Raw genomic sequence first — 12,382 nt, 5'->3', positions numbered from 1 at the left:
TGAGAGGAGACAGCTGTTGGCCGGTAATAAAGTAAGGTGGCCCACCTTACTCTTGCGTCTGAGTCCTACCTTACCTCGACTTGTCAGGGACATATCTATTATCGCCAAATTTATTTAACCAAAATCGAAAGTTTGTCCAGATGCATTTACCCAGCTTACTCCCAAGCAATTCCAAATAAATTTATCTAGGCTATAAACCAAATTAACTTTAATTTTATTTGGAGAAGTAAACCACATTACATGAAAAAAGGTCACATGGTTAAAGAAATAGCTGAGGGTGGCCTGAAGGCAATAGATTTTGATTGCCTCAATGGTACCTTAAAAATAAAATGGATTCAGACATGGATGACTGACACTGACTCATTCTGGTATTGTATCCCTGGCTATATATTTAAAAAAACAGGAGGCATCAAGTTTCTTCTCGTTTGTGACTTTATTACTGAAAAATTACCGATTAAATTATCTGAATTTCACAAACAAATTCTATTAAACTGGAAAATGTTATATGTACACAACTATTCATCACATTCAACTGCTCTTTGGAATAATGGTTACATATTACACAGAAATAGGTTATTATTTTTTTAAGCTTGGTTTGAGACGAACATATGGTCATTATCACACCTGATGGATGATAATGGTGTTCTAATGCAAATATGGTTTTAATCCATCAAAATGTGACTTTGCTAAGTTCTCAAATGCGCTTTGTCATGGGTTCGTTTTAAGAAGGGGAAAAATGATGGCGCAGTCGAAAAAATTCAGTGAGTGGGTTCTTTTTATTTACCCCAGCACAGCATCCAAAAAGGTGAACAAATATTTACAGTGCAAGTCCAGTGCAGACAAAACAATTTCAAAAATATTTACAACTTCTTTTTGGCCATTTCCACAACTTACTGTTGACAGCTCTGCCCTCACTATCGGACCTCTTTCCGACAAATAACTTCCGACTCCCTTAAATACCCTATAGCCCCTCCCCCAGGACAAACCATTTAGAAATTAAACAAAAAGTAACAAAAAGCAGCTAAACCATGTGTAAATGGACAATATCTACAACATATATTCCTCAAAAAAAAAATCCCCCCGTTCACTACCCGTAATTTCCTCCCTCAAACAGAAAGCAATTCGCCTAATAAATCTACTACTATAATGGTTCATTCCAAAGTCAGGTGACAGCTGAAGCGCGGCAAAATATGCTATTTAAGCTCAATGCAGGAAGTGTTTCGGTTTGGTCCAGTGTTCATTGTCCCACGACCCCGCAGAATGCGGGCGAACGTCCACGGCACGGCACCACGCGCCGGCGCAGAGCGCGCCCCCCCCCCAGCACCAACAACCGCGAAGACAAAAGAGTCCGGGCGAGGGGTAAGCAGTTCATGCAGATATCCACTACGGGAATACGTGTAGGCTGTGTGGAAAACAGTTTCGGCGGAGCTCGTCTCTGCGGAACGAGGGGCAAGCTGCGCGCGCTCACGTAGGCTGCTCCTCTCAGCTAGACGGCAGCGTGTCCCGTCGGAGAGTGACGGACAGTTACTGGCGCCCCGTCACATTATCCCCCTCCTCCCCGAGGTTGACGATGTGCGGCAACCTTGACAGATAATCCGCCACCACGTTGCTCTTGCCCGACCGATGTCGGACCTGGAATCGGAACGGCTGCAGGGAGAGGTACCAGCTGGTGAGACGGCTGTTGTGATCCTTCATGGAATTAATCCACGTAAGAGCACGATGATCTGTCTCCAAGTCGAACTCTCTCCCCAGCAGGTAATATCTCAAGCTCTCCAGAGCCCATTTGATGGCCAGGCCCTCCTTCTCCACAGTGGAGTACCTGGTTTCACGTGGCAGCAGCTTGCGACTTAGGTACATCACCGGCTGCTCCTCCCCCGGAGTACCTTGGGCCAAGACTGCCCCAAGTCCCACTGCTGAGGCGTCAGTCTGCACCAGGAACCGCTGGTCGAAGTCAGGACTCCTCAGCACCGGAGAGGAACACAGACAGGCTATGAGGGTTTGGAATGCAGTCTCACATACCTCATTCCAGGACACAGGATTCCTCTGGTCTTTTGCTGTCAGCGCTGTTAGAGGAGCGGCGATCGTGGCAAACCGTGGGAGAAACCTCCTGTACCAGCCGGCCAAGCCCAAGAAGGACCTCACCTCCTTCTTCGTGCGAGGCCGTGGACAGTTGCGGATGGCCTCGACCTTATCCAACTGTGGTCGAATCTCGCCTCGTCCAAGCCGGTAGCCAAGGTATCGTGCCTCCTCTCGCGCCCACTGACACTTGGCAGGATTCAGTGTCAGGCCCGCCTTCTGGATCTGACCTAGCACTCGTCCCAGATGCTGCAGATGTTGCTCCCAGGTTTCACTGAAGATGACCACATCATCCAGGTAGGCAGCACTGCAGTCCTCACATCCCTGCAGGACACGGTCCATCAGCCTCTGGAACGTGGCAGGTGCTCCATGGAGACCAAAGGGCATCACTGTGAACTGGAAGAGGCCAGCAGGAGTCCGAAATGCTGTGTAGGGGCGACTGGAGGCATCCAGAGGTGCCTGCCAATAGCCCTTGCAGAGGTCCAGTGTAGTGATGAATCTGGCCCGCCCAATCTTTTCCAGCAAATCGTCGATACGGGGCATCGGGTAAGCATCAAACTCCGACATGGCGTTGAGCTTCCGGAAGTCGATGCAGATGCGGAGTGACCCGTCTTTCTTCACCACAATGACCACTGGGCTGCACCACTCTGACTCTGATGGTTCGATCACCCCAGGCGCTGCATCTCCTCCACTTCTTTGAGCAGTTTCGCCACCAGATGTTGGGGCACCCGGTAGGCCCTTTGGCGGATCGGCCCCTTGTCCTTCAGGCGGATGATATGTTCCCCAAGAGCAGTCTTTCCCGGGTTTGCAGCAAACAGTTTGGAGACTTGCTTGAATACCTGGCTCAACTGGCCGGACTGGACCGCAGGGAGATGGTCAAGTGCAGGCTCGGCTGACAGGTGGAGGTCAGCTGACGTGTACTCCTCCTCCACGTCACTATCCACCTCCATCACCAGCAGGGATGGCACCGGAACCTGGACTGGAGCCTCCTTCCACTCCTTCAGCAGGTTGACATGGTAGGTCTGCTTCTTCTTTTTTTTGTCCGGGTGGTGGATCTCGTACGTCACAGGGCCCATCTTCCTGAGGACCGTGTACGGACCCTGCCACTTAGCAAGCAGTTTGCTGGTGGAGGTTGGCAGCAGAAGCAGGACCTTCTGGCCGGGTTGGAAGTGGCGGTGCCTGGCTTGCTGATCATACCAGGCCTTCTGTGTCTGCTGGGCCTCGCGCAGGTTGACCTCGGCGTCGCATTGGTACTTGGCCAGCCGATCCCTCATCTCCAATACAAACTGGACGATGCTGCGGTCGCTCGTGCCAGTTGCAGGAGTCCCCCAGGTTTTCCGAAGAAGGTCCAATGGGCCCTGGACCTCCCAGCCATAAAGCAGCTCAAAGGGGGAGAATCCGGTGGATGCTTGAGGGACCTCCCGGTAGGCGAAAAGCAGGAAGGGCAGCCACTGGTCCCAGTCTCGTCCATTGTCGGCCACGAATTTCTGCAGCATCTTTTTCAGGGTTTGGTTGAAGCGCTCGACCAAGCCATCCGTCTGAGGGTGGTACAGAGTGGTCTTGACCGCTGAAATCCCGAACTGTTTATGGAAGAGCTGCAGGAGCCTGGAGGTGAAGTTGGTCCCTTGGTCTGTAATAATCTCATCCGGAACACCAACTCTGGAAAAGAGCTGGACAAGACACCGCAGCACAGCCGGGGCAGTCACAGTGCGCAATGGAAAAGCCTCAGGGTAACGGGTAGCATAATCACATATCACTAACATATACTGGTGCCCTCTACTACTTTGTACCAAAGGCCCCACAATGTCCATGGCTATACGCCTGAATGGCGTGGAGATTACTGGCAGAGGTTGAAGGTAGGCCCGGTCTGACTGGCGTACATAACACGTTTTCTGGCAAATAGGACAGGTCTTACAGAACGATTGAACATCCGCATACATGGAAGGCCAAAAGAATCTGGAGGATATGCGCAAAAAAGTTTTGTTGCGACCAAGATGACCTGCCCAAGGCAAGGTATGTGCCAGGCGCAGTATCAGTGGTCGACATGAGACTGGTACCACAAGCCGCTTACTCTCATTCGCTACGGCATACAGTACATCATTGTCAATTACAAAGCTTTCTTTATCCCCCTGCGCCATATCCAGCGCCCCAACCACTTTGGCAAATAATGGTTTCAGAGTTATATCCTCCCTTTGTAGGACCCCAATGTCCACTGGCACCTCCCACCTGTCCTTGGTATGTCCATCCTTGTAGTCCGGCATTGGGGATTGCAGCCCCTTTTCAAAGCGCCGCTGGCGGCGCGACTTTCTTAGCCCCTTTGTGCCCCCTTCAAACAGACTACTGTCCAGTGTAGCAAAATAGTCTGGATCCATCACACTGGCTTTGCCCGGGACTGACGGCAGCCCCGCTCTGGCTCGGCTACGCGTAATTACATACCCCGATAAACCCCTACCACATTCACTGTCTTTGGGTCCTGATCCCAGCAACACCTCCAGGAAAACTGGTAAGTCCCACCCCAGAATGGCTGCCACAGGCAGCTTTTCCACCACTCCTACATTCAATAAATAGTTGCTCATCCACAACCACAGTCAGTTCAGCAGTAGGGTAGGAGTGACTGTCGCCATGCACACACAAAATATCTTCCAGTTTGTTATAATCCACACTGCTTATTGGAACGAGGTCCCTTCGGACTAACGTCAAGAAACTACCCGAGTCCACCAGAGCAGTCACCGGTTCCCCGTTAATCGCAATGTCTTTAAACCGCTGCCGCCCCCCCACAGCGATTACAGTCTCCGACCTGGGAGTGTAACATGCCCCGCTAATCTTAGCTTTTCGAATAGGGCACAGAGAAGCTTTATGTCCGGCTTGTTGGCAATAGAAACAGATGAGCTCCTTACCAGGACTCTGCTGGCGAGGTGCAGGGCAAGTTTCTCCATGCTGATAAGTGCTGGTTCGGGCTGCTGGTCTGAGTTGCATAGAAGACTGACGATTCGGGCCACCTTGATACTCCATCAGGCCTCCTCTCCGGGCATTGAGGTAGTGAAGAGCTAGCTTAGCCGCCATTAACCCGTCGGTCGGCTCATGCTCCTTCACCCATGTCTGCCGGGAAGACACGCAGAAGCTGCTCCAAGATGACCTGGTAGCCGATCTGCTCCTTGGTGTGCTGCCCCGGTCGAATCCACCGCCTGTAGAGACCCTTTAACCGGTGGTACGTCTCAGTTGGGTTCTCTCCCGGTGGAACAGTCATGGACCGGAACAGCCGTCGATAAGTCTCCGGTGAGACATCAAACTTTATCAGTAAGGCTGCCTTCAGGTCGGTGTACGAATGAGCCCTCTCCTCATCCATGGCTGTGTACGCCTCAAGTGCCTTTCCCGTCAGGAGTGGCACTAGGCGACACGCCCACTCAACCTCTGGCCAGCCCCAGGTTTTGGCAATGCGCTCAAAGCGAAGCAGGTAGTTTTCAATGTCATCGCCTGCCATGAACTGTGGAATTTTTGGGTCTCCAAAAGTTCTGTAGTCAGGCCCGGCCAGCTCTGGTCTGTGGCTCACCCTTGAGAGTGACGCCTCTGCAGGAGAACTATGACGTGGCTGAGGCGCTGGTGTCGGCAAGTTTAGCCTGACGCTGGAATCCTCACCCGGAAATGTGTCCCGGGATGGTACTGTGCTGGGTGCTACCGGGACCCACTCCGCCCCTCGTGGACCAACATGCTGGGCTGGCCAGGAAGCTCGGAGCCCTCTGAGCTCTGCCAGGAAACCCTCCTCTCTTTTCTGCTGGCCCTCCAGAAAAGTCCTCATGGCTGCCACCAGCTCCTGTTCTGCACTTGGTCCTCTCAGAGCTGCCTGGACAGCTGGATCCGCAGCGCCTCCATCCTCGTCCTCCCATTTTAGCGGGCGACCTCGGGAACTCCTCCCTGCGGCCCGTCCTCGTCCTCGTCCTCTTCGACTGGCCATCCCACCACTGCCACCAAATGTCACGGGTTCGTTTTAAGAAGGGGAAAAATGATGGCGCAGTCGAAAAAATTCAGTGAGTGGGTTCTTTTTATTTACCCCAGCACAGCATCCAAAAAGGTGAACAAATATTTACAGTGCAAGTCCAGTGCAGACAAAACAATTTCAAAAATATTTACAACTTCTTTTTGGCCATTTCCACAACTTACTGTTGACAGCTCTGCCCTCACTATCGGACCTCTTTCCGACAAATAACTTCCGACTCCCTTAAATACCCTATAGCCCCTCCCCCAGGACAAACCATTTAGAAATTAAACAAAAAGTAACAAAAAGCAGCTAAACCATGTGTAAATGGACAATATCTACAACATATATTCCTCAAAAAAAAAATCCCCCCGTTCACTACCCGTAATTTCCTCCCTCAAACAGAAAGCAATTCGCCTAATAAATCTACTACTATAATGGTTCATTCCAAAGTCAGGTGACAGCTGAAGCGCGGCAAAATATGCTATTTAAGCTCAATGCAGGAAGTGTTTCGGTTTGGTCCAGTGTTCATTGTCCCACGACCCCGCAGAATGCGGGCGAACGTCCACGGCACGGCACCACGCGCCGGCGCAGAGCGCGCCCCCCCCCAGCACCAACAACCGCGAAGACAAAAGAGTCCGGGCGAGGGGTAAGCAGTTCATGCAGATATCCACTACGGGAATACGTGTAGGCTGTGTGGAAAACAGTTTAGGCGGAGCTCGTCTCTGCGGAACGAGGGGCAAGCTGCGCTCGCTCACGTAGGCTGCTCCTCTCAGCTAGACGGCAGCGTGTCCCGTCGGAGAGTGACGGACAGTTACTGGCGCCCCGTCACACGCTTCCACAGAAATTTATCTCTATGACTAGAGAAATATTGAAATTTTTCCCAATTCCCCCCAATTATCCTCATCTTTGATCCAGGGGTTGTCGATATTGGATAGAAAATGTAATAACAGTTTTATAAGACAATTCCTCACGAAAAGTATGTTTCCTGAAAGACAAAACAAAAATGGGTTTCGTAATAAATATGATGACATAATGTTTACCCATCTAAAGAATTATTGAGATTACGATTTAATATTGAAAACAACATCTGTTCGTTCTGTGACAGAGATATTGAAACTACTGACCATATGTTCTTTTTTTTTCTTGTTCAACGATTTTGGGAGGCTGTAAATCTCTGGATTACACCTGTGTTCACTTCACTTCCAGTGTCTTTATCCAGTGATCACATCACTTTCGGACTTATACTTCAAAACAAAAATGAGGAAATATGTATTAATGTCATTTTATGTATGGCAAAATTCTTCATTCAAAAAAAAAAGTTTAAAAAATCTCACCCAATTTTTCAAAACTTTGTAAACGAATTTGGTATGTATATTAAATCTTTACAATTGATTAAAAGGCCTAAAGTACAAATTATATATAATATTTTGAAGAAATTACCTCTTGTGTTGAGTTGAATACTCTGATTTCATTTTTGTAATGTCATTTATGTTTTATTTTATTTTTTCTTCTGTGTACATAATTTATGTGTGCATTTTGTTTGATTCTCTGTTAATTTTCTCTTTGTAGACTACTGTTCTCTTGGCAATTATTGTTGATTTGTATTGAAAATGTTTGATTGTGGCCATGTTTGTATGTCTTACAGCAAATTTAAAAAATTTTTTTTTAAATGGCAGCAGAGGAGCATCACGTTTTTTTTCTTCTTTCTTCATATGGCAAATTTATAACAAATATATTATTATATATTAAATATGATTTACTATACACCCCCCCACACACACCCCCCCACCTACACGCACACACCCACACACATTCAAATATACATTTTTTCGATGTGTTATAGTTTGAGTTGGTGGCCTGCTCTAATTATTTGTTTGTTGCAGCTGCTGTCTGACCACTGGGGGGAGCCATGACCATCCACACACCTGTTTTGTGTTGATTAGCCTGCCTTTGGCAGGTGAGTACACCAGTTTGTCGGATTTTATTATTAGGGCCCGAGCAGCGACCGCTGCGAGGTCCCTATTGTTTTTGTAAAAATTATTATATTAGGGCCCGAGCAGCAACCGCTGCGAGGTCCCTCTTGTTTTTGTAAGAATTCTTCTTCTTCTTCTTCTTCTTCTTCTTCTTCTTCTTCTTCTTCTTCTTCTTCTTCTTCTTCTTCTCCGTAAACGATCGCATTTTTTGAGGGCCTAAACATTTACGAAAACTCACCAAACTTTGCAGTCTCTTCGGGCCCGGTGAAAAATTCAATATTATGTAGTTGCCATAACAATGCGACTCTATAGCGCCCCCTAGCGTAGAAAAATAAAAACCAATCCCGGCCCGTTTGACCTAGAGCTACGAAAATTGCCAGGCACGTGTAGCACCCCGAGACGCACAAAAAAGTCAGTGGAAGCCATTTCCTAAAATGTACAGGAAGTGAGCTATGAATTTTTGAATGTCCAATTTTGGCCCATTTTGGCACATTCACTGTGGTCATGCTTTTTCCCCCCTTTGCAAACATTTTTCATCCAATTGACTTCAAACTTGGCATGTATCATCTCAAGACCTGAGACAACAACTGGGCAAAATATCTTAACTTTTTGGAATACTATATGACGGGGGCGGGGCATCAAATATTGCCTTTAAAATTTAATTTGTCCAGAAAGACAAAATGCTGAATAACTCCCATGAACAAGCTCCAAAAAATCTCAAACTTCTCATGCAACTTAATAGTCACGGCCTGAAAACATCTATATGATACAATTCTGTTATATATACATAGCGCCACCTAGTGGTGACAATAAATGTCATACTTTACGTTTTTAGCTACTGTGCCAAGCTCTTTGAAGGGATCTAGTTGAAAATTGGTCAGACAAGCCTTAAGATGTTGATCATGCCCCACACCGAATATTGTAACTTTTCGCCAAAGGGCATGGCCGCTACGGTGCCGCAAAGTCTGGTAATTTTTCGTGGCAATAAAAGCTGCTTTTACTTGACCCAGGTAATCCTATCTTCTCAAAATTTCACACATTTGATGAGAGTCCAGCCCTTAAGACATCTACGAACTTATATTTCATCTTACTGATAGCGCCACCTTCTGGCAATTTTTTTTCTTATGATTTTTCTTCAATGTTTTTCTCCAACCACATTAACTGCACCTACCTCATATTTGCTCAGATGAGGGTTTCGGTCTTCATGATGTCACAACACGAAGTTTGTGATTTTTCATGAATCGCTGTGGGCGTGGCTAAACGCTGTTCGCCAAGAAAACAACACCAATTTTGAGGGCCTAAACCGGCACAGAAACGCATGAAACTTGGCACACACATCTGGCCTGGCAAAATGAGCGATATTTTATCCTGGATTGTGCTATTTTTACAAAAATGACTCAATAGCGCCCCCTAGAAAATTTTAATGAAGCAGCCCCGGTTGTACGTTTAAGCAAGATCTACGAAAATTTTTAGGTGTATGAGGGAGCCCAAGACCTACAAAAAAAGTCTCTTGGACCTGTAACGATTATCGGCCGGTTGTAACTTTTTGCAACCTCAGTTCCAAAGGAATTCCACTCCGGTGGCCTGGACATGCCACCGTGGGGGGTGGGGAGGACAAGAACATCCCCCACAAACAGCCACACATGTTCTGACTGGCACACGCACACACCCACAAATCAGAACAGTAAAAGCCTTCTTAGAAACTTGACTTTCTTATTTTGCAACAGAACAATGAATTATGAAATGTTATGTTTGCCATTTGTGAAATGTTGACTCCATGAAATGTCATGAAAATGTTCCATTGCAGTGGCAGATTCTCCACTAAACTTTCATGTGTATGCACGTTTTAACAATGTAAGCTTGGTAACATTTCATTTGAGGTATTCAATTGTACGTGTTGCATTGATTGAATTCTGACCTTAGAATCTCAACAAACATGGGATCCAGATTCAATCTGATTAGTCTCTACCAAAACCCTCTCTAAGCTGGTAACTTTCCACTTTGGTCTCACCGGACCCCTGGTGTGGAGGCCGCCGCCCTCCCAATTTAAAAGCACGCTCCCTGCTTGCTGCTCCCGCTCTCTTCTCTTGGCTCTCTCCTCTTGGCTCTCTCCTCTTGGCTCCCTCTTTGGCTCCTCTCTTTGGGCCCCTGGCCCTTCTGTTCCTGCTGCCAGACAAAGAGCTAGCCCAGCTAGCTTAACCTCCAGCACACGGCAACGCACAGAAGCCATCGCGTGTTGCGACAGGCGCGGCGAAACACGCTGCTTTTGGTCCCTGCACAAGGCTCAAACGGATGGTGCCTTTCCAGGCACCCTGAGGCCTCAACCAAAAAGGGCCTCTTCCCAGCCAGCAGGTTGACCCCGTGAAGCTCAGCTGGCCAGCCGGACGAATTCTGCTCCTCTTCTGAACTGAACCTTCTTTATCCTTTCTTCAAACGGGCTTGGCGAGTCTCCATCCAGGGTCCTGCTTCTCAGACCAACCCCATCTGTAAGTGCAACTTTGCAGGCCTTCGCCCTAGTACAAATTGGTGCAAACTAGGTTGATTGTGGGTCCCATGTTGGTTTGATTTAAGAAATCCATCACCTTGGCTAAGACCGTTTCTCTTTTCTTCTTTTCTTCTCCTTTGATTATTTTTATTATTTTAGTTCTCGTTTCATTTCCTATCGTAGTAGTTAGTTTTGCCTCTTTAAATTCTAAGTAGATCATCCCACCTAGGTTAGAGAATAAACGTGCACAAAACTCAAAACCTGGTTTACTGTGTGTGTGTTTCATCAATTTATAGTGACCTCGAAGCTGAACAAAGAACTCACAAAATTGTAGTAAGGGCACAACCTTCATTTTAATGACTGATTCAACGAGGTTCTCATCTGTTATCCTGATAAAATTATCAAAAGAGATGTGGTGCTCCGCAGGCAAGCTCAACTTAATTTAAACATTAAGTTTGAGTCTCCTTCTATTAATGAGCCAATTGATTATTAATTTAATAATTAACAATTATTGATTTAATAATTACTGTAATTGGACCGATTTCCCTTACAGACCCATATGCTAAAATGAACAGGAAGTGAGCTACGAATTTTTGAATGTACCGTAAAAATACCGTATATTTTTAAAAAAATTGTAAACTCATTCTCAGTGTGATCACGAAGTAATTTATGAATATTCTTTTACTTTCCACCACTCAAAATATTCACTGGCAACAGACCTAACCAAACATACATATTTTTGTTATTTAGTTTTATGTATTTTTGATAGCCTCTATGGACATTAAAAGCAATATCGTGAATGAAGGCTATGCTTAATAACTCCCAGGTACATGCTCCAAAAAATCCCATACTTGAAATGTATATTTATAGTCAAGGCCTGAAGGTATCTCGATGACAAAATTCAGTTATAAATACAGCGCACCTAGTCCTTGAGGCATAAAAAAAAAAAAATGCCTCACTTACGGTATTTTTGCAAAAATTGTAAACTCATTGTAAGTGTGATAACTAAGTCATTTATGAATATTCTTTTACTTTCCACCACTCAATATGTTCACTGGCATCAGACCGATCCAAACATACGTATTTTATATTTAGTTTTTTTTTTTTTTGATCGCCTCTATGGACAATAAAAGCAACATTGTGAAATGAGTACGAGCGATGATGTGTGTATATATACTTTTACGAAAAATACCAATCAGGGCAACTCATTGCCTAAAAATAAAAAAAGACGCTGATTTTTGCAGATCTTAACAATCACCAAAACCCATTGAGCTTGACACACTCATCACACCTGGCAAAAAAAAAAAAAAATCCACATGTTTATCATGCCATTTTCAAAGAAATTCTGCTTCCAATGTGCCAGTACCCCAATGTGCAAGTACCCCAACGTGCAAGTACCCCAACGTGGCCCGGGCTGCGAGGGCCCTTTATAGCTGCTCGCAGCTCTAGTTATTAGGGCCCGAGCAGCGACCGCTGCGAGGTCCCTATTGTTTTTGTAAAAATTATTATTATTATTATTATCATTATCATTAGGGCCCGAGCAGCGGCAGCGGCGGTGCCGCTGCGAGGCCCTATTGTTACTGAAGGAATTGTTATTAGGGCCCGAGCAGCGGCGGCGGGGGTGCCGCTGCGAGGCCCTATTGTTTTTGTAGGAATTCTTCTTATTATTAGGGCCCGAGCAGCGGCGGCGGCGGTGCCGCTGCGAGGCCCTATTGTTTTTGTAGGAATTCTTATTATTATTATTATTATTATTATTATTAGGGCCCGAGCAGCGGCGGCGGCGGTGCCGCTGCGAGGCCCTATTGTTTTTGTAGGAATTCTTCTTATTATTATTCTTATTATTATTCTTCTCCGCAAACAATCGCATTTTTG

At 46.5% G+C, this 12,382-nt stretch overlaps 1 protein-coding gene across 1 annotated transcript; it reads right to left on the bottom strand.

Annotated features, from left to right (window-relative positions):
* Nucleotides 1-5,089: 5,089 nt before the first annotated feature.
* LOC144030989 (uncharacterized) lies at nucleotides 5,090-6,255 on the bottom strand. Its single transcript, XM_077537666.1, has one exon. It carries the CDS (start codon nucleotides 6,026-6,028, stop codon nucleotides 5,156-5,158), a length of 873 nt encoding a protein of 290 aa, XP_077393792.1. The 5' UTR covers nucleotides 6,029-6,255; the 3' UTR covers nucleotides 5,090-5,155.
* Between the last annotated feature and the right edge of the window lie 6,127 nt (nucleotides 6,256-12,382).

Source organism: Festucalex cinctus, chromosome 11, assembly GCF_051991245.1.
Source record: "Festucalex cinctus isolate MCC-2025b chromosome 11, RoL_Fcin_1.0, whole genome shotgun sequence".
In the NCBI taxonomy this organism is placed as follows: domain Eukaryota; kingdom Metazoa; phylum Chordata; class Actinopteri; order Syngnathiformes; family Syngnathidae; genus Festucalex; species Festucalex cinctus.
This window is presented reverse-complemented; position numbering and strand designations above follow the sequence as displayed.

Bases quoted from the DNA above. Each gene is read 5' to 3' on its own strand.
- LOC144030989 (XM_077537666.1), bottom strand. From the start codon at position 6,028: ATGGCCAGTCGAAGAGGACGAGGACGAGGACGGGCCGCAGGGAGGAGT.